This window comes from Aspergillus viridinutans, assembly GCF_018404265.1.
Source record: "Aspergillus viridinutans IFM 47045 DNA, scaffold_1, whole genome shotgun sequence".
Lineage (NCBI taxonomy): Eukaryota > Fungi > Ascomycota > Eurotiomycetes > Eurotiales > Aspergillaceae > Aspergillus > Aspergillus viridinutans.
In genome coordinates this window covers 1,561,749-1,582,904 of record NW_025091217.1, presented here as the reverse complement: position 1 = coordinate 1,582,904, position 21,156 = coordinate 1,561,749, and the positions used below count along the sequence as shown (strand labels likewise).

At 50.2% G+C, this 21,156-nt stretch overlaps 7 protein-coding genes across 7 annotated transcripts; 3 read left to right on the top strand and 4 right to left on the bottom strand.

Moving 5' to 3' along the window:
• Window positions 1-901: 901 nt before the first annotated feature.
• Aspvir_000445 (uncharacterized protein) lies at window positions 902-2,535 on the top strand (the record flags this gene model as incomplete). The annotated part of the gene is made up of 2 exons (XM_043265581.1): window positions 902-952; window positions 1,030-2,535. 2 exons carry the CDS (start codon window positions 902-904, stop codon window positions 2,533-2,535), a joined length of 1,557 nt encoding a protein of 518 aa, XP_043121516.1.
• Window positions 2,536-3,574: 1,039 nt separating this feature from the next.
• Aspvir_000444 (uncharacterized protein) lies at window positions 3,575-4,729 on the bottom strand (the record flags this gene model as incomplete). The annotated part of the gene is made up of 1 exon (XM_043265580.1): window positions 3,575-4,729. The coding sequence occupies one exon, from the start codon at window positions 4,727-4,729 to the stop codon at window positions 3,575-3,577; it is 1,155 nt and encodes a 384-aa protein (XP_043121515.1).
• A 4,361-nt stretch (window positions 4,730-9,090) lies between these two features.
• Window positions 9,091-11,040, top strand: Aspvir_000443 (uncharacterized protein; the record flags this gene model as incomplete). Its single annotated transcript, XM_043265579.1, has 1 exon — window positions 9,091-11,040. One exon carries the CDS (start codon window positions 9,091-9,093, stop codon window positions 11,038-11,040), a length of 1,950 nt encoding a protein of 649 aa, XP_043121514.1.
• A 1,127-nt stretch (window positions 11,041-12,167) lies between these two features.
• Aspvir_000442 (putative ABC transporter) lies at window positions 12,168-14,461 on the bottom strand (the record flags this gene model as incomplete). The annotated part of the gene is made up of 8 exons (XM_043265578.1): window positions 12,168-12,410; window positions 12,491-12,768; window positions 12,826-12,979; window positions 13,031-13,110; window positions 13,160-13,619; window positions 13,671-13,929; window positions 13,986-14,226; window positions 14,290-14,461. The coding sequence occupies 8 exons, from the start codon at window positions 14,459-14,461 to the stop codon at window positions 12,168-12,170; spliced, it is 1,887 nt and encodes a 628-aa protein (XP_043121513.1).
• A 1,073-nt stretch (window positions 14,462-15,534) lies between these two features.
• Aspvir_000441 (arginine--tRNA ligase) lies at window positions 15,535-17,664 on the bottom strand (the record flags this gene model as incomplete). The annotated part of the gene is made up of 4 exons (XM_043265577.1): window positions 15,535-15,541; window positions 15,603-16,016; window positions 16,073-17,367; window positions 17,440-17,664. The coding sequence occupies 4 exons, from the start codon at window positions 17,662-17,664 to the stop codon at window positions 15,535-15,537; spliced, it is 1,941 nt and encodes a 646-aa protein (XP_043121512.1).
• Window positions 17,665-18,166: 502 nt separating this feature from the next.
• Aspvir_000440 (phosphatidylinositol phosphate kinase family protein) lies at window positions 18,167-19,256 on the top strand (the record flags this gene model as incomplete). The annotated part of the gene is made up of 2 exons (XM_043265576.1): window positions 18,167-18,439; window positions 18,498-19,256. The coding sequence occupies 2 exons, from the start codon at window positions 18,167-18,169 to the stop codon at window positions 19,254-19,256; spliced, it is 1,032 nt and encodes a 343-aa protein (XP_043121511.1).
• Window positions 19,257-19,624: 368 nt separating this feature from the next.
• On the bottom strand, window positions 19,625-20,701 carry Aspvir_000439 (cytochrome b5 reductase family protein; the record flags this gene model as incomplete). The annotated part of the gene is made up of 3 exons (XM_043265575.1): window positions 19,625-19,774; window positions 19,840-20,465; window positions 20,530-20,701. The coding sequence occupies 3 exons, from the start codon at window positions 20,699-20,701 to the stop codon at window positions 19,625-19,627; spliced, it is 948 nt and encodes a 315-aa protein (XP_043121510.1).
• Between the last annotated feature and the right edge of the window lie 455 nt (window positions 20,702-21,156).

The window sequence follows — 21,156 nt, the reverse complement described above, 5'->3', positions numbered from 1 at the left end:
AGAAAGTCGCATCTGGCTTTACGAGGTCCGGGATAAGCACCCTCTTTTTCTTGATTGGCCTCGAAGGGGTCGGCATATGGATGCTTTGCTATCCATCGATACTGATTAGCTTAGTTCATGGTCTCTCCCTGAAATGGGGGAGGGGTCTGACAGGAACTACTACTGCACCTCGAACGGAGACTACACGGGTTGGACCGTCTGACCAGTAGAAGACACTCAGTTGCGCATCACCAGCTTCACCGAATCTGTAGCGCCAATAAGACGGCACGGCAAGGCCGAACGCTCCCGTGTGGTTCGAAAGCCACGACTCCTGAAACACTCTCGCAAGGCTGTTATCAATATCTTTTGTCCTTTCAGGAATCTGAGTCTTTTAATTGTTGGCAGTCATGGGAAGAACTGCGAGTTACATGAAATGATGCCTGTCGCCCTTCCCGCTTGATAATTGGGAGGTCGCACAGAGCGATGCCGGCATCCGCCTATGAGACTCATCCAACGTGACGCATCCAGGCAAGGAAATAGGGGATAGATGGGCAATATCCCTTTCGTCCGGCTTATTGGAAAATGACCCAAAAGACCAGGAAACAAACCATGAAAGAATAAGACTACCGGGGAAAAGCAAACAGTAGCAAGGCGGGCCAAGTCAGTATTATATGGTGCAGGCCAAATTTCGGGAGAAATGTGAAGCACCAAGGCACAACGTAAACAAAAAAGCATTCCGGCCTAACCCCCCCTTTTCTGTCGCTCAACAACACAAGTAGTCCAACGATCGGTACACACGTGGGCTAGGAGAGAAATATTGATCCAAGTTGATCTCTTTCTTCACTCTCTTGCCCAGTCTCCTAGACCCAGAAGATGTAAGGGTAAGGGAAGCTTCCACTACCTGATCTGTTGTAGTTGCAAGATGGGGTCTTGGCCGGGTCGGATGAAGGATCCAAATCCAACCTACAAAGGGGTGAGTCGCTTATATTCGCTTGTTATCCTGTCTTTCGGAGATCTCCCAAGTGACTTAAAAATTCGCATGATGCGCAGAGGAGGAGAGGGGACATTCGGCCGTCTAGCACTGTGGAGCTGGACCTTCATACCGATCCACTGGGCCCAGATCCAGGAACCACGTCGCTCTTAAAGTTTCCCCACAGGAGGTTATCTCAACCTGGTACATCGAGAAGTCACGATGATCATCCAGAGCGCAACAGTATCGTGAGCAGACCCTTGCACGGACTGACCCGTTCACACAGTGGTTCCTGTAGGGACACGGATGCTGATATTTTGCCATCTCCAACAAACCCAACAGAGCATTCAGATGATCTACAGGTCGACCGGGGACAGGATTGGAAGTCGCAAGCTTCCAACCAGCCCAGCGAAGCTCGTGACCATGTGCCACCACTTGAATACAAAACCGCAGGTGAGCGGCTGATCGAACAATTAGAGGATGTCTCTGCTAGAAGGCTTCGGGCACGAGAAATGCGCGTTGCTCTACGCTACAAGCGAGAAGATGAGGGAAACCATAGGGCCGTGCTGATGAAGAGACTCAACTCGCTCCTCGCACAAGATCACCAGCTCGCCGACCTGATTGAAGAGCTTCAGTCGGCCACGGAATCTTACTTGGACCTGGAGCAAACGTATCATCGGGCGGAAGACGAGCTGGACCAAGATGAGTATGTGCTCATCCAGTCTATGCAGCGGTTCGCGAAATCATTACGTGAGTCGCCACCAGGACTATCGAAGGTGATACCTCAGGCTGAAAGCAGCGCCTCCGATTTTGACGCACACTCGTGCCGTGGTGAGCCTCTGGAATACCCACCTGCCGTAGTGGATTACCTCTCACGAGTAGGAGATGCGCGGATACTACAAGAGCGCTTGGCGGAGCTTGATTCACAATGGTACACCATTGTTGACAAACAAAGGCTACGAAGTTCGCTCAACATCTCGTTGGATGAGGAGTCTCTACAATTCCTGCGGTCATACGACGGGTCGAGGACGCAAATTCGGAAGGAACTCAACGAGACAATGCTGGACATTGTCCGTCTCCGAGCTATCTGCGACGAACGAGGACTCCGGACCGAAGAATACACCGGAGAGATGGATTTTCTATACGGAATGGGTCTTGAAGAAGTCGCATCCCAAATCGAAGATCCTCTGAAGACGTCAGCGATTGACGACTCTTCCCCCTTCTACGAGCCAGGGTCTGCTAAAGTCAGCAGTGCCATGTTCATCAACAAGTGGCTTCTACACCAACTCCGGCACTCGTCGGTAGAGATCTCGCGTCTCAAAGCCGCTCCAGAACTCCAGCAGTTGTCGGACGAAGGTTGGGATGATGCGAATATCAGTCGCTTGGCCTTGACGGTGTGGTTCTCGGACGATACAGTCCGAAACTCCCCGCAGGCTTTATCCCAAGCCGATGATTATGATTACACAGGGGCCACCGAGACAAGCAAGGCCACCAGACCTCGGCTCCAGAAAAGCAAGTCTGATCCTGGCATTACTCCTAAAACGAGAGTTTCCTGCGCCTCACGTGTACGCACTCTATCTTTATAATACTTTCCTCTCATTGCTCCGTCAATTACTTCGTTGCCTACCACTTTTTTCTTACTCTTCCGCAAGTCTGTTATCTCGCGTTTTGCATTTGTTTCGGTTTCGGGTTTCCTTGCATATTGCATGTATAGATCTGGATTGGGCTCGGCGCATCGATTGCATCCGTCAAATATTTCTCGTCTCTTGTCATTCAACACCTGCCCCCTACCTCACCGGCATCTTATTTATTGCGGTTTCCTCATTCCGGCGAACCAGAACCCACATCTATTGGCAGACGCATCGTATCAAAGACTCAGCAATACTCAGTACCTCAATTTCAATAAGACTGATATCAACCAAGCATGTCTATATTCCCGAATGGATAAATTCTGCAACAGTGAAAAGTCTACCGTATCATCCATATCTCCGTAGATTACCTTGTATCCTCCTCCGCGAATCGATCTTTCAGCTCATAGCAAGGCATGGGTGTCCCTGTAAGGATGGGTTGTGGCTTGCGGTGCCTCGTATAGTGGGTGCTTTTGAGCTAGGTATCTCCTGGATAGCCTAGCATCAGCTAAAGAACTGCTACGCACTCTGGTATTGGACGGATGAAGTGCCCTTCCCGAGATTATTTTCAGCTGAGGTCATCCTAAGAAGCAATGGTTGGTGTTGACTAAATAGTCTAGCTATTCCGTCCATTCATGTTAGTTACAGGAGTGTTTAGCTGATTTCAAGGAATCCCCCTGGGCTAAACTCAAAGTCAAAGAGAAGAAGATGATATGTTTCATGACACGATCAGACTTCGTGGCCCATACATATCCCTGCCAAAAATAAAACTTCCATTGCTGTATCGTTTCAGTCCAATCCATCCCATCCATTCGTCATATCCGTTGCAATCATTGAACATAAAACACAAGATGAAACTTCATGTAGGCGTCGTATTATTTACAACCTGTAGCTGGCAACGAGAAAAAAAAAAAAAAAAAAAAAAAAAAAAAAGTAAAAAGGAGGCGCACATTTCCATAAGTCGTTGCTAAATTTGGGTCTCTCATGAGTACCGTGTTCAGTCACCGTCGCTGTCGCTCAGACTGTCCCGTCTTCTGCTCCGTCCGCCTTCGCGGCGGTATCCCTTGCTAAGACCTGGGATGGGATGATGGTAGCTCTTGGTCCCGGATCCGTCATCCGTCTCCACATTAGAGTATTGATACTCGGATCTGGAGCCCGCTGACGAGAAATCCAGAGGCTCGGTGTAATGACCCGGCATGGAGTGACGGTCTCGTTTGCGCGGGCTGCCCTGGCGCGATGAGGTGGTCGGGGGAGCACGACGTCTCTCCCGGCGACGATCGTGTCGTCTCGCTGATGGCTCGCGGAGTTGTTGGCGCTCCTCAGTCGTCTGACTCAGGACATCCTCGCTTCCGGGGGTGAAAGAGAAATTGCGGCTCTGGCGCGCGGGCTCGTACGCGTAGTCTCGTACCTCGCTCATCTCGCTCGCGTTGTAGGAGGTGGGTGGGTTGGAGGTGTCGTAGTCACTACCGTGGTAGGTTCCGTCCGCCTCGCGATTGATGCCGCCGATCCGGGCCGGTTTCTCCTTGCGGTAGGCACGCACGTCTTCGTCGGCTTCGCCCTCCCAGGTCTCGTCCTTGCGTTTGCGCAGGAGCTTCTTTTTAGCCGTCTCCCGGAATCTGCGCTTGCGCTTGTGGTCTCCCTCCTCCTTTTCAGTGATCGTGGTTGCGGTGTCTGTGTATCCGGCGCTATCGGCGACCGTGTACCCATCGTCGCTATAGCCTTTGCCAACGATACTGCCCCCACCAAGTCTCGTACTCTTCGTGGCATTACTGAGGGTTCGTCCGTCTGGGCCTTTGCGTCGCAGAACGGTAGATTTGTATTCATCCCAGTCTCCTTTTCTCCAGATAAATCCACCATTCTTTGCCCAGAAGAAGAACCAGATGGCGCCGAGAACGAATGCTGCTCCAATCAACGCAAATAATGCTAATAGCCCTTGCATGTTGATGTTCTGGGGGTCGACTGTTCCGTGACCGGGGACATATGTCTTCGCCGCGTCTGCTCTGCGGGTCAATGTTTTGACAACCTCTGCTGGTGATGATGGAACAGAGCGATCGGTAGTATCGAGGCCATGACTGGCGACCTGGTTCTCTCTGCCGACGATATACTCAAGAGAAACACTGGGGAAGTCCCCCACTAGTTGGACAGGAGGCATAGTAGGCGGAAACAGAGTTGTCAAGAGCACGCAGCTCAAGACGGACTCTGGAGAGACCAGTGTAGCGCACTTGATTAACGGTGCTCGTGGAATGAGGGGTTTTACCCTCGAAGGTCGATCCCCGGATTTTGTATCTTTAAAGAATGTTGCTCTCAGCTCCACTTGGTATGACTGTGGTTCCGATCAGGAATGTATGTTAGCAAATATGTCGGCAGTTGGCAATTCACAAATTGATTTTACCCAAATAAAGAGGAGAAAACTCAGAATATACTGAGAGACGCAGACCTGGCTCGAGCGACGTAGAACTCTTGAAATTGGGGTGGTTGGATATAATGAGGGAGGCTGGGAATGACGCTTTTGTTTGGGCGATCGGCGTTGTACAGGCAACTTGCTGAGTCATCATGTTATCGATAAATTAACCAGCTTGGCGATATCGATAAGCTAAATACTAAGATGGATGTGCCTACAAACGGAACCGAATTAACAAGATGAAAGAAAGGTATACAGAGTACGTTAGGCGAATATTTTATTTTATGAGACTTTCAATATGCTATACACTTTAAGATACCCCTCAGGGCGCCATAACCACTGATGTCTGAGCGTAAAGGTACAGGTGCCGATGGCCTGGTGCTTAGTTCTATATCTGAAAATGATTTCTTCAATGATATTATAAGAGATTGAGATGACGACACAACGATAGCGGAATACTGCAAGAAAAGCATAGAATAATTCCTTACAGGGATAAACAGTCCAACTCAGCATTTCTTGCGAATGCACCCAGGATCTCAGATCTCTAGACTAACACGGAAGCTTAATCAGTCCGTGAGATCAAAGGGCAGCCTTGCACTAGACTTACAGGAAATAGGTGGGCTTCAACATAGACCAGGATAAACCTACTTAGCAGAAAAAGCAATGGGAAGTGGAAATGACATCCAGTAATGCTTGACCTCAGTCAATCAAAGGATCTACCACCGTCATCCACCACATAGTGCTTTCAGCTGAACAAGTAGACTGGATCATACCACCCGTAGCTGGGAAATGGAAGTGATCCAGAAGTCGTCGTCCGTGGAAAGAGACCTTGTTAGGCACTTGGGTAATCTGTGCATGACTTAGCTAACAAGCACTGCGGAAAATACGTACCTGATGGATGGATCATTCAGGAGTCAATACGCAGGACAATTGATCTACGTAAGAAACAACATGCTTCTCCTGGTGAGCTGGTATCTGGATATGACTCAGAGATTCAAAGAAAAGTTGCCGCGGATATGGATGTCGACGAAACGTGAGAGAAAATAGCATTTGTGCCCAAGTGGATATCCAAGGAGTCTGCACTCGACCAAAATATGATCTTGAGGTTTCAGGGATTCTAAAATTACCTGGGCTACACAGATAGAAATTGATGATCCTGGAGCAGGAGCAGACCTTTGTTGTGAATATGTGTCATCAGCATGATGACCATTAATAGATGTAATACCCTAGCATTGTCGATATAGACCAGGATGCCCAACACATGGGTTTCAACTGACGGATGTTTTCTAGCGTGCTTCTAAGGGAGTTCGATGCCAGTGTAATAATATTATTATTATTTGATCAACCCACCATCTGAAAGGCTCTGGACCAGTAAGTTTCGTCTAATATTCTGACTCTATCCAGGGATGAAACAAGATCATTAGATGTGTATAAATCTTATCAGAACTAGACAAACACGGCAAGTGGGGTAATCATTCATTTCTATTCACAAGGAACAATTTTTTCCCCCCTTCTTTTCAGATCTTTGGGATGAAAAGATCTCGAGGCTGAGCACTTGGAACTGAACCGGTATCAGGTCGTGGCTATGGAGATACAAGGAATGTGCTGCCTGATGGTAACGTCTGACAAAGAGGATAGTCTTGGAAAGACTGACAGAAAATCATGTAGACAGAGGGGCATCCGATTTATTCGAGAAATAAAGACTCAAAGTTGCCCCTCGTCGAGATCAAAAATTTTTTAAGATGGAGACATGAGCAAGGAAGATGGACCAGTGGAGGCCAACGCCAGAACTATTGGGCCGCAATGGATTTGGGCACCGATTGGGACAGGAGAATCTCGGATTAGAAATTGTTGATACTCTGCCGGAACTAGATTCAAGAATTGAAAGAAAAGAGAGTCAAATTCTTGTACAAAATATCGAAAGCAAATGATTCATCTGGTCACAGGATCCCAAGGCAGAGGGCATTCATCATTGCTGGAGGACAGACTGACAGTTAAGTAAGGTAGAGTAGGTAGAGTAGAGTAGTGGAGAATGGTTGTCGTGTCACTAAACCTGTTCCATGGTTGGTTCCGTTCGGAGCCAGGGATCCCATTGTTTTGCCTTATCCAATTTTGATACTACGTCGGGTACTACGATTACTAGCAATATTTGGTCTTATTCAATGTAGATTTCTTATCATTTCCTAGTAAATATTTATGTAGTAGTATGATGTGTATGACTCTATCATTGTACTCCGTAGATGGGATCCGAACCTCGTTGATCCAGGGGCTTCCATGGTCATTCTGTGCCCCATCGGAATGTCTTTTGGCACACGGGCCAATGGAATAATCACCTGTGCACAGTAGCCTTCTGCTGAGTTCTGCCTGCTGGAGATTATGACTGTTGACCGTCAACTGTAGATGCTTCGGTAACCTGGGTCCTGGACAAAAGAAGGGTTAAGAATTTGCAGATTCTATGTAACGTAGATTAAGATAGTATCGAGCATTCTTATATTAATACTAGCAAACTATTCTAGGGTCTCGAATACCGATAGACGCACTTTCGTCGTTTCAAATTCTTTTGTCTGTCCTCTATCTATCTATATATGTTAAAAAGCATTCTAATCTAAGATAGATACCTGGGTAGTGGCAGATCAGGCATCGTTCGGTTGCCACTCACTCTTCCAACGCCTCCCCACCTCGCTGACAATTCGAGGGATTACAGCACTCTGTACTCCGTACTTCCACACAGTTGCTGTTGACAATGAATAAATGTTAGGTATTGTTGAGAATTATTTCCTTCATTCTCAATCATCACTGGTCAAGAAGAACAGAAAACAGAAAAGGAAAAGGCGAGAAAAAGTTCCCTCGTCCGTTCGGGTATACTTCTTTTCGATTATGATTTTCTTTTTCTTCCGTTTCTTCACGATCAGCTTTTTGGTTTAATTATTGCCCATTATTATTATTTTTCTTCCGTTGGGTAACAACGACTTAAAAAGACTTTGCGTCCATCTGCGCGTATCTTTGTCCTTGCAGCCTCTTTTCCCTCTCCCCCTTCACTTTCCCCCTCTCTGTCAGTCTTCATCTTGTCCTTTTCAGATCTTCCTCCATGGTTACTCTACCTAGGTATCATTCTACCCAATGATATACGGATCGTCCATCCTGACTGGATCTGTTCCATCACGTTGTCAATCTGTCTTCCTCTTTCTGTCTATCTACCTATCTAATCTCTTCTCCATTCTCCACAGTTACTAGTTCACCACATTTTCTTCTTTACGTCCCAACCCCACCTTCAAGCCTACTGTGGTCTACGGGTCTCTACTCGTCCACTCGTCAGGGCCTAATCACCTGGGAAGAAACGAACACCCAACCGGTATACTACTAGTACAGACTACTGGTTACACGCTTGGTCTGCATCTACACTCTGCAGCCAGGCGACTTTTTCTTTCGCCAGTCCTCCATTCATCGGTCGCCAGATCTTTGACTGCACGCTTCTCTTTTTCTCCCGTCAGTCTCTGTTTCTGCTCCGTATCTGCCACTTCCCTCTGCTCTCTGCTTGTCGACCCACCGCCTCTTCTGTCTGCCACACCTGGATAGTTTCGTGCGTCGGACCAACCAACGCCGGCTTCACTCGCTGTCTGCTTCTTTCTCGTTAGTATCTCCTTGAAGGAAATCGAACAGGAAAAAAAAGAATATTCTTCGATGGAGACTTTGCAGGCTTTGAAGGACGACTACCAGTTTGCATCCACTGCCCGCCGCTGACAGCCCGCGATCTAGACGCGCGCCGTCACTCTACTACTGCTTGCCTGACCTGCAGGCCGTTCTACATTTTCGGACCATCGCAGAAAGTGGGTTGAAGGAACAAACCACGAACGGAGAATTTTTACCATATTACCCATATTGGGTAAGGCGAAAGGGTAAAAAAGGAGAAAATTCAAAAAAAAAAGGGGAAAGAGAAAAAAGAAAAACTGAGTCAACCTGAATGAGCAGCAGCGGTGGCTCCTGTTAATCGACTAAGCAAACCGAAGCCAGCCGGATCACCACGTTTCACGTCATCCACTGTGTCCTTCCCTACCAGCCCCCTCCCCTTTAGTTAGGGACCCAACCTGGGCCTTGGCCATTGCCCTGAAGTCATGACTGGCAAAGTGCCTCATGCTGCCTTCTGTGAGGAGTACGACGAAGACGCAAACGTCATTCTCCCCGAAACCCGTCAAGTCGCTCACACAAAACGCTCCAAGGCTAATCTGAGATCTGGACTTGAGCCCTTGGTTGATGGTGCTAGTGATTCAGGATACTCCAGTCGCACTGCCGCCACTGTCAATAGCGCCCAATCTGGCCCATTGGGCCGGAAAAGTCCTGTCCCTCTTAAACTCGACTCCACGCTCAAACGAGCCGACCTTGATAAAATTCGCTCATCTCGCAAAGATCGTGCAAGAGAAAAGCCTGCACGCCCTGTGCGTGACGACAAGATGCAGGTGGGAACCTATCCGAGTCCAAGCCATTACGCTGCTGCTCCAGTTCAGCGGTCCCCTTCCAGACCCCGACGACGAGACAATGTTCATGTGCGTCACGTCCCAGGAACCTGCCGGGATTGCGATCAAGGATTGTATCATCCCTCAACTCCAGTAGAACCCAGACGGATCGAACGTCCCTACTATGTCTCGCAACCACCGCCCTCAGTTTACGATTATCCTCCGCCGCCGCCATCACCACAGACCCGATACCCACCGTCCGTCATCCAGGACGTTCATGTCTCTCACAGCAACCGTCCCTCCGCCCGTTCCGGTCGCTCCAACTCCTATCACTCGAATGTTCGTCCGTCGAGCTTTCATGGGATGATGCCAGGTATGGGGGCCATGGTGTATGCCCCGTCTCCTATGAGCCGCTACGAAGCCGGCCCTCCGCTGGCCTCGCCCGTTTACGCCAATAGCCCCTCTTATTCAGCCTCGCATTATGCCCAACAGTCCCCATATTATGGAGTACAAGAGTTTGCGGCTCTTCCTCCAACCGACCACCACCAGGAACGATCGCTTTCCAAGACCAGAGAGAAGCAGCCGCGTGCACGGCGCCCTTCTCTTTATGGACCGCCTGTCGTGGATCATGTGCCTCCCACCCCGCCTTACGACGAGAGCGAGGATGACGACGATGATGAAGAAGACGACGATGAGAGTGAAGACGAGCAACTATTCGAACCGCCACCACCTCCTCCCGTCCGGTCCCGACCGCGGCTTCCTTCTCAGTCATCTCACAATCGCGATGAAGATTATTATCGCATGCCACCTCCGCCGATCAAAACCAACACTCGGCCGCACATCATTCAGAAACGCCCCGATCCACCGCGCAAGTCAGCAACAACCACGTCTCTCACCTCGGAGCGCCGCTCCTCCAGAAGCTTTGACCTATCGGAGATGGAAGACGCGCTGCCGAGCTACGGATACCGGCGGTCCTCACGCGAGACCGTGGTTCCCGAGCGAAGCCAGAGTCTGAGGGGCAGCAGACGCTCTACGTCCTATCATGAGTCTGTGCGTCCGGCTCGAATTGCCATCGAGGGTGCTCGTCGCCAACGGACAACTGTCTATGACTACAATCCAGGCGGCGATATCGAGGATAAGCAACGAGAGGCAGAAGAGTATCAGGCGTCGAGATCAGGCAAAGCTGTACCGGTGCCGCTTACAGCGGATGCCCTGCGCAAAGCCAAATCATCGCAGCGTGCGGAAAGCGACAGCGGAAGTCAGAAGAGCCGTAGCAGCCGAGGTAGTGATGCTCGCACTCAAAATGGTAGCAGCGGCGAGGCCAAGCCGGAGGAAGACGATAACATTGTCATGACCATGAATGGTGTGACTATGAGTTTCACTCAAAAGTCTGTTGGGGGAAAGAGGATCAGCGTCCGGACAGGCGATACGGGAGCGGTTGAGCTGAACATCGAGGGGAAGCGACCGAAGAAGTATCTAACCGGCGGCTCCGATTATACTGGCAGCGTTTCCCGAAGGGAACTCGAAGACGCGCGGCGTCCCCGAGGTGACCGGCGGTCCGACAAGGCCAGTCACCGATCTAGTCGGTCGACTTACAGCGGACGACACTAGGCCACCTCGCCTTGATGCCCGTTGTCATGCTTTGATGCTTTCTCTTGTCATCTCTCTTGGTTGAGCTTACTCCTAGACGTTTCTTTCTTGCTCGAATTGCTTATCTCCTCGACGTCTATGCTTTTGCGCAGAATCAACTCTGCCTGGAACAGGTGCTGAAGCAGTTTACCAAAAGTTTCTCTGCTTTCTTTTAGGGTCGGGTTTTGTTTACGGAAAGAAAAAATGGGTCCACGGAAATCACCGAGATCGCCGACCATCTTGCGATCCGTCCGTGCTTGTCATTTTGATCGGAAAAAGTGGGAAGGCTCGCTGATGATTCGAAAAGATCTCATTGCATTTCCGTGGTTTTTGGTTAAGGGGCGGCTCTTTGTTTCTAATGTTTGTTTTTACGCGAAGAGGATGGATGGTGTCAGCTGACTCCGACCGATCACGCCCATCACGGCGAAACGATTGTACGATTCTGATGACCTGCAATGATTCATGTTGATGCGTTTATGTTTATGCTTCGTCATGCCCCTCTGCGAGTGTCGCTGGTTTGTATAATCGCCTTGCATGGCCCACACGTGTTACTACTTATGATTGTCTGTCTGTTTGCGTTGTCTGTCCCGGTTATCAGCATTTGAAGACAAGTTAGAAGCGACGGAGAAGGTATACCCCGAGTTGTTTGTTCGTCGCCAATGACTATTTTCTTTCGAATTTTCATGTCCCATTAGCGATACATGTGCCTTTCTTCTCCTACTCGTGCTTCGCTTGAGGATCCCGACTTCACTCGTAGATGGTGGATGGTCGGTTTCTCACCTCGAGGTCGCGATGTATATTTCCTTCTATTCCATCCCCTTCCACAAGGTCATCCCTTTCGAATGCTCTTCGCATCTGACACAGGACCGGATGATCGGTCCTTTGATACGATTATACCGCTGATAGGTTTGTAGAAACCAGTCGGGGATTCCATATTCAATACGATTAATTCAATGCATCACATCGATAAACCTTCGCCTGAATTTAGAAAGGTCCTAATCTCTAATCCCACCAACCGAGAAACTCTATATATAGACAGTAAACGAAAGCGCAGCAAGAAAACAAACCAAGAAAAGCACCAAAGTCCCCAAAATACTATGACAAACAGCTCAACTCCGTCTTAGAACCAGGGCTATCCACCCGAATAGCCTATACACGGCAATAATCCCAATCAAGATACCCACCCACTTTCCCGTCCTCCCAGTCGCATACCCATACGACTCAAGCACACCCGTCCCTCGGATACGGCACTGCGACGCAAGATCGGTCTGGTACATGCAGTGGCACCCCTCGCCGCAGGAGTAGGTTCTGCGCGAGAACTCGTTGACCATCATACCCTGGAAGACGTATGCCTAGCGGTAGTTAGCACCATGCAACAGCAACAGCAACATGCCTTCGCACAATTTGCACCTGGGGAATTGGGGAAGGGTACCTGATAATCAATATAATGGAAGACATATTTCCAGAATGGGTTGAGGATGGTCGGGGAGACGAGGAAGCCGCCGACGCTCATCCAGAGGCCGTTTGCGAATGCGACGAGGGCAAGCGAGACGACGAAGTTGGGGAAGATGGAGGTCACGAAGACGACGAGGGATTCGGCGGCTAGAAGGTCGAGGAAGAGCCACATGACCCATCTGAAGAAGGCGACTGCGTCGGAGCGGAAGTTGGAGAGCCAGTAGGCGACGAGGGAGAAGAGGATTGAGATTAGGACTGTGCGGTAGGGGTTAGTTTGAGGGAAGGGGAAGAGGGGAAGAGGAGGGGACGTACAGAGAAAGGGAAGGCCGATGATAAAGTTGGAGACCATGAACGGGAGGGCGCCGTAGAGGCCGTTTGCTCGCTCCTTAATGAAAGTTGCGCGATCTTCGAGGAAGGCGGGCACGTAGGCCACGGCCATGAAGCTCATGAAGGCGGATCCGAAGAACTACCGCGCAAACGTCAGCGTCATTCGAAGCGCGGACGAGGGACTACTTACAATTGCATTGATGAAGGGTTGGATGTACTCTTGGGATTCATGTAGACGGAGCCAGACAGTGCCCATCATGATGGCCAGTCCTAGCTCAAGTCAGTGCTTCTGAGCGTGATTCCTGGGGTATCTACGTACCCAGATACATGACAATGCGGATGCCGTACGCCACAACGTCGCGGTAGCTCTTGATGAAGGAGCGGTGCAAAAGTGACCAGGTGATGCTCGCAGTGTTCGGGCGAGAGAGCTCTCTCATTGCGATCTTCTTCCCGTCCTGTTTGGGGTGCTCGATCAACTGCGAGATGTGGTTGTCCAGGGCGCGCCGCTCGGCGGACTGCAACCAGGATTCCTGGATGTGCTGCACTCGCTCCGTGGCATTGCCTCCTTTGGCATCGGAGAAGTCGGAGCTGACGATATCGAGGATGAACTCTGCGGGATTCGTGTTCAACGGGATGGGATGGCCGATGCTGCTGAAGTAGGTCGATACGCAGGGAACGGGGCCGAAATAGCAGGTCTTGCCTTTGGACAGAAGAAGCAACTTGTCGAAAAGTTGGAATGTGCTCGTCGACGGCTGATGGATACTTGCGATGACGATGAGCTGCGCGACCGGCGTCAGTCTTGTCTCCAACCTGTAAGGGCTTCGGCTTACATTGCTAGCTACCGCCAATTCCTTGACATAAGAAATCACCTCGTAGCTCGCGGTCGAGTCCAGACCGCTAGTCGGCTCATCCAGAAACAGAATCTTCGGACAGGTGATCAGTTGGCTTGCGACGCTTACTCGCCGTTTCTGACCTCCGCTTATTCCCTTTCGGATTGGAGTTCCAACCAGCGTCGCAGCCTGGTTTAGAATACCAAAGGACTCCAATAGAGTCTGGATACGGTCATGCCGCTGCGCTTTTGAAACAGAGCTGCAGGCCCCTGTCAGTGAACCTTGTAGCACAGAGAACGATGATTGGAAGCATACCTTGGCAGCGAAAGATCCGCAGCAAACTTCAACGTCTCCTGCACCGTCAACGAGCCGATCAGAGCATCCTCCTGCTCCACGTAGGAAGTGATCCGGCCAAAGGTGGCATTGTCGAGCCCCCCTCCGTTGACGTAGCATTCCCCCGTGGTCTTCGCGCCCGATGTAGCTGCCCGGCGCGCGAGCACATTGAGCAATGTCGTCTTGCCGCATCCCGAGGGGCCCATCAAAGCAACCAATTCACCTTTTGGCAAACGTCAGTACTGTGAGCATCAATAGCAGCAATGATAGTATAGAATTAACATACCCTGCTGGATATTCCCACTGATGCCCTCAATCAGGTTGAGCGGCTTCTTCGTCCGGCGGTCCTTGACGGTGACCGTCAAGTCATTCCAGGCGAAGTTGTGGACCGTATGATTGACCAGAAACTGGTCTCTATCATTTCTCTCCAGATCAGGACTGATCGTATCTGTGCCCATGGTGAACAGTAACTGAGTCAGGTGACTTCGCAGTTGGAAGTATAAACGGAGAGGACAGAGGGACTTGAGAAAACAGTCGGAGGGAGATATGACATTTTTGAATGATTCTCAAACATTTATAACACAAGGATCGATGTGTGATGAGATCAACGGTTCGCAGCCACAGTCGATTAGATTTCATGCAGCTTACTTCATGGATAGACTGATACTACCACAGCCCACGCTGGAATACTAGAAGAACATCCACCCCCGAAGACCCCGAGACGCCGACGGAGCCTTAGGTATCCATTCCAGGGCCAGTCGCCGTCTACCACCATGTTATCCATGGTTTCTATCGGCCTATGATTCATTTTTTCCCCAAATCTGATAACCCCGATATTTGGACTGAAAATTCGTCCGCTGATCTCATTCGACATCCCTTGCCACGCCAATTTTCGAGGTGATTGTGGTACAGCATGTATGTGTACCTTGCGCGCTGGCACACAAAGTAGGTACATTCGAGGACTGTCACGACGTGGAAAAGGATGCAACTACGTAGCAGCTGAGCAACCAACGGGGCGGCTAATGATGACGCTTGGGTGGATAATACAGTAGTCTCGGCCTTAGCCGCAGTGCCAGCTGTGCAGATTTAATGACCGTTAGGCATTTACTGCACCCACCGTGGGCAATGTGCAGTCAGCGGCATGTAACGCTGCAGTCTGTTGGTCACAGTTCTGGAACAGAGTGAAATTGAATCCCGAACTGACTTTGGCTTTTGCTATGTCTTCAGTTGAAATGGACAGCGCTATCTATGGTTGTTTTCGGTTGTCTTGGCCGCTGTTCTGCTAAAACTTTGTTCATCTAGATTATTGAATTATTGTTCGAAGGCGTTGGAAAGTCTCGACCTTCCAATCTATTGTGTCGAACCAAAGCCTCGGTTCAAGCTTTCTTAGGACCGCGTTGGTATATCTGGTTTGCAGGCTTACGTGAGATGTGACGCCTGACGTGTACATAAGCAAGAGCGAGAACATATTTGGTATCCATTGACGAAAAAGTCTTCATTCTAATATTTATATTCTCTTTCATTGCGCCATTTACATGCTGGAGAAAAGGGTAAAATGTTAGTCCAAGTCCTGTTCCTAGATTCAAGGTGATCACGTACCGTTCAACAGGGCTGAGACCCACAACCCTCATACCGTTGTGCAATACTTGCCTGGCGGCCTCGTACAGTGCCATACGGGCCTTCTTGAGCTCGGGCTCGCTTCCCACGACCTTGAGCACGTCATAGCTGGAGCTGAGAATGTGTGTCATACGGAACAGGTAGGTGAGGATGGTGGTTGGCTCAAGCGTCTTGGTAGTGTTCAGCAGCACATCTGGCCAGGTCGCCAGCAGACGGACGAGGTCAACGGCATGGGGCTCCGTTAGAAGGTCAAGGTTGGCAGAGTCCAGCTCTTCAACATTCAGGCCCGACTTGCGGACAATGGAGCAGAGACGGGCATGTGCGTACTGCAGGTAAGGACCGGTGTCGCCCTCGAATGAGGTCATCGCATCGAGGTTGAAGTCATAACCGTTGATACTGCAGTCTGTTAGTTTCGTGGGCTCAACCCAGGGCTAGGAACGAAGTATACGCACCGTTTTCCGGTCATGTCCTGTACCATGACCGAGGTCAATCCCAGAATATCCGCCGTCTCTTCGGGGTTGTCGACCTGCGCGTACTTCTCGGCATTGCCCTTCATGACTTCGTGCATCTTGTCCGCAACATCCCTCAGGATATCATCCAAGAACTTGACTGTACCCTTACGGGTGCTCATACCACGGACCATACCAAAGTTGATGTGCTGGCAGCGGCTGGCCAAATCCTTGCGGCCCATCAGCTCTGTGATCTTGAAGAGTTGAGCCAAGTGCAGATCCTGCTGTGCGGCGACCACGTAGATCATCTTATCGAAGTGGTAGGCCTCATCACGCTCCATGATAGCTCCAATATCACGCGTCAGATACAAAGGAGTGCCATCCTTGCGGACAATGATGGCCTTTCCGAGCTTCTTAGCGCCGTGCTTGGTGAAGTCGACGATGACAGCGCCCTCGGACTTCTCGGAAACTCCAGCCTTTTCCATAGCCTCGTAGGCGGCGGTCATGCTCTCGTTCTTGATCTGAGACTCTCCAGAGTAGACATCAAAGTCAATGTTCAGACGAGCATAGGTCTGCTTGTACTTCTCGATACTGAGGTCGCGGAATCGCCGCCAGAGGGCGAGGGCTTCCTGGTCTCCATCCTCCATGCTCTTGAAGTAACGACGAGCCTTTTCGTCCTCGCTAACATCAACGAGCTTGGCAAGCTCGGCTTCAAGCTCAGCCACATCTTCGTTCTTCTCCTTCTTGGCCTTGATCTGCTCCTTCAACTCCTTAATAGGACCCTCTTGCTCGGCGACAATCTGGTTGATCTTGACGTAGACATCGAACAAGTGGTTGATAGGGTTCTTGAGCAGCTCCTCCTCATCACCAAAGCGCTTGAAGCCGTTGGCAAGGAGACCGTATTGCTTTCCCCAATCACCAAGGTAGTTCATCTTGATGACGTCCCAACCCATAACGGTGTAAAGATTCGCCAGGAAACCTCCGATGATTGTACTCCGAAGGTGACCAGCATGGAAGGGCTTGGCGATGTTAGGCGATGAGAACTCGACAATGATTCTCTTCTTCCCCTTGGAAGGATCCGAGGGGTCTCGCAACCCCTGGTTACCATTGGTACCGAATGTAGCCTTCTCCTTCAGAATACGGGAAATGACGGTCTTGGTGAGAGGTTCAGGCTTGAAGAAGAACTGCAGATGAACGCCAAAGGGGACAGGAGGCGCAACCAGATCGGACTCGGGGAACTTCTCTGCAAGCTCCTTGCACAGTTCTTGAGGGTTCTTCTTGATTTGTAAGGAGGGAACCTAGGGCATTGACCTATGTTAACCTTCGCTCGTCCCTTGTCTCTAGCTTGATGGATCACGCATAGTTCGTACCGGCAGAACCAAGTCACCCTTGTCCAGTGTATTGGTCCATTGCAGCTTGGGGTAAAGCTTCTCGGGCTCGATGCCAGCTGCGGCACCCAGCTTCTCCGCAATGTGCGCTCTGTAGTGATCGACGGGGTTTAACGAGGGGTAGCAGTTGGGGAACTTGGAGGTCTCAGCGGTAGACTGGAGGGTCAGCCCCTCAACGGCGACAGGAAGGTCAGCGGCAGATGCCATAGCTGCGACTAATTTCGAGGGCTTCTCGGAGAGCGCGTGCAGCGAAGCGGAGGTACCGAAGGCTCGAGAGTAGAGGGACGGACGTGGGGGATTAAATTGAAGATCAGTAGAGGCACGAAAGCAGGAAGGAAAGCGACTTTGCAGTGGACTATAGAATCGAACAGTCAGAAAAATGTCGCTTGAAAATCGCCGGGCCCCGCTAAGCAGATAACGACCCATAGACGGAGGGGAATCTTAAGCCTCGCGAGGGGAACAACTTTTTCCTTCGTTGACTCAAAGCGGCAATTCAGCTTCTGCCCAAGGCGGTGACTCAAACAGTCTCCTCTCAAGATCACGTGGGCGATCTGAGCCCTACTCGCAAGTTTGACATGGCTGCTGACGTCACCAGACTTCAGCAACCTGTTCTCGATATTGTACAAGAGCAATCTTCGCGACGCTTAAAATATGTCACTCACAATGCAGCCCTGGCTGATTATGCGATTAAGCAAACAGCATTTCTACCATGACTGGAAGTCGTCGTCAGTCGGCTCTGGCCAAATCCATCCAGCTTGCGCTGTTTCGTGACCCGAAAGCGTTTCGCAAGTCACTCCTTGGACGTATCCTGGCATTCTTCAGTATCTTCTATATCAGACTCATCAGGTACCGCGACGAACTGTTTCGCAAGCTTCGCAATGACGTCTGGGAAATCGACGAGGAGGAGTACAAAGCATGCTTCCGCAGCGAGAACAAGACCCTACCATTGAAGCCGATGGGAGATTTAGGGTTGTCCGGATCAGTATGTTGACTGGGAATCAGCATACGGGTGATCGGTTCTCGAATCTAACATAATGTAGACATTCTTTTCCACGTCCAACAACAAGTTTCTCGTCAAGAGTCTCCCGCGACACTTCGAGCACTCCTTCTTCCGAGAAGACCTCCTCGAACCGTACTACGAGTATATGAGCACCCATGCAGACTCAATCCTAGTCTGGATCACAGATTACGTGTATGCGCCGTACAGAACCATCGGAAGCATTTTGAAGACCACGCCGGCCCATCATATCATCATGGAGAATATGCTTTCCGGGAAGGACGAGGACTCTGCCAAGGACGACTGGGAGACGTATGATTTGAAACCAATCGACTACTTCTACCCGGAGCGGGACTTACTACCAGATCCGCTGGTCAGCGAAGAGACACTGAATAGGCTGGCAGATAAGTTCGAGGATAAGATACACATGCGGCGGTCGGATTATGAAAGGTTTCGAAAAGTACTCGAAGCCGACACTCGCTTCCTTCAATCAGCAAATGCCGTTGACTACTCACTCTTTCTGATCCGTTACCCTGCATCGTCCAATCCTGGCGTGGTGGGAAAGAAAAATCCATGGCGCATCGGATTCCAGTCTCTTGATGGGAAGTGGAAATACCGTGCGGTAATTTTGGATTTCTTCTGGGCGAAACACAAGCTGCATGCGCAGGCTATGACCGGAGTGGTGCAGACCTTTAATGTTATCGGGCGTCAGGGGCCCATGACGATCACAACGACGACAGACGAATACCGACAGAAATTCTTGGACATGGTGGATGAGATCCTGGAGGTGCATCGATCGTGAGACGATGATAATGATCCTAGCAGTGCAGCAAACGATATGAAACAAATATTAGTACATGGATATACATCGTAATCGTAGTTCATGCTAATACAACTGCGCCGCGGCTCTCATTATGGGCCGCGCAATGCTATTGATCTAAATCGCTGACTCATGGTGTTTTCCTGTAAGAATGGTCATAGTCCGCACTCAAATGTCATTAAACAAGACATAGAGCCCAGCCGGACTGCTCTATCGAAGAGGTTCACAGACATATACTATAAGCAGAGCGGACGCCTGACAAAGACATCTGCTCTCAGAATGCAAAGCGTGGAAGCGAGACCAGGTTCAAAAGACAAGTATGGATATAAAGACGCATCGCTTTTCGTAATCTAAAAGCAGAAGACCTGGTCCTCAAGCTTGCTGACAGGGCGAGCCTTGGTATAACCGAGCAACTCGGTAGCCTTCTTCATCGCGCTGACCATAGGAGGGGGACCGCAGAGCATAATCTTGACGTCGCTGGCAGGGGCAGGAAGATGTTCCTGTGAAAGATACGGGTATCAGCAAGAGAACCAATCAAGTCAACATGTGGAGGAATGATGCGAACCTTAATCATCTCGGGGGTAACAAATCCAACGCCACCGGTCCAGCCTTGAGGAGGGTTGTTCAGAACGTAGTAGATGTTGAAGTCCGGGTCCTCAGCAGCAAGCTTATCTAATTCCTCCTTGAGCAGGATGTCATCTGGGTTGACATTGGCGAAGATCAGGTCCAACTTGGTGGTGTCGTTGCCGCCATTGCGGGGGCGGTTGCGAATAACGGCTTTGATGATCTGCAGCATGGGTGTGATACCAGTACCACCAGCAATCATACCAATGTGGCGGCACATGTTTGGAGTGTAGACCATGGCACCCTTGGGACCGCGCACTTTCATGGTATCGCCAATCTTCAAGGTGGTCAAGTACTTGGAAACGTTACCCTGGGGATAGGCCTTCACGAGCAAATCAAAGTAGCCGGCCTCATTGTCCGAAGATATGGGAGTGTATGAGCGGACGACCTCTTTCGGCTGGCCCTCGATAGTGGCAGCGAGGGAGATGTGTTGACCAATGGGCAAACCCAGGATATCGGTGGGACGGGGGAGGGCAAAGCGATAGATGCAAACATTGTGCGAGATGTCGGTTTTCTCCTTGAGTACAAATTCCTGGAACTCGGTAGGGTTTAGAACCTTTCTGGGCTCTGCCGAAGCAAGACTGTTTGTCAATACAATGAATTGTTTTGCGTGAAAAATAGATGCACGTACTGCTGCCGCCTGTGAACAGCTTCAATCCAGCCAGGATAGCGGCCAGAGCCACTGCATATGGGACAAACTCCTTCTTCACAATGAAAGTGCCGAAGATGAGGAGGGCCGAGGGGATGTAGACCCCATTGATGTTCTCAGATGACAAGGCACTGCGACATGTGACGAGGAACATTAGCTACATGACCACAGAATTGGAGATAGCAAGGACAGAAATAAGCAAAGAGTACATACCTCATCTCGGACGATCCTCCGGTTGAAAAAAGATGGTGAAGATAAAGAAGGAGAGGAGGAAAGAGAGCTGAAGAGGGGCGGTTGGAGGCAAGGGAAAGGAAAAAAAGAGATCCACGACGGAGATGATTCGGCGGCCGGCGCTCTGTTTTTATCTCTGCTGGGGTGAAGGTGCTCGGGGTTGCCTGGCGGTAACTGACATCCCCTCAACGTCTCATTTTTGACCCCATATCCCTTTAAGATTTAAGTTGCATGAAGATATCATCTGTACGCAGGAATACAGGGTACAACCATAATATATGTACAACTAAGCTCAGATCTCACGATTAACAACAGCTCAGCTCAAGGATTCCCCTGCAATTCCGCTGTAGCACCAGGCGCAGGCCCGTTGGGGGTTTG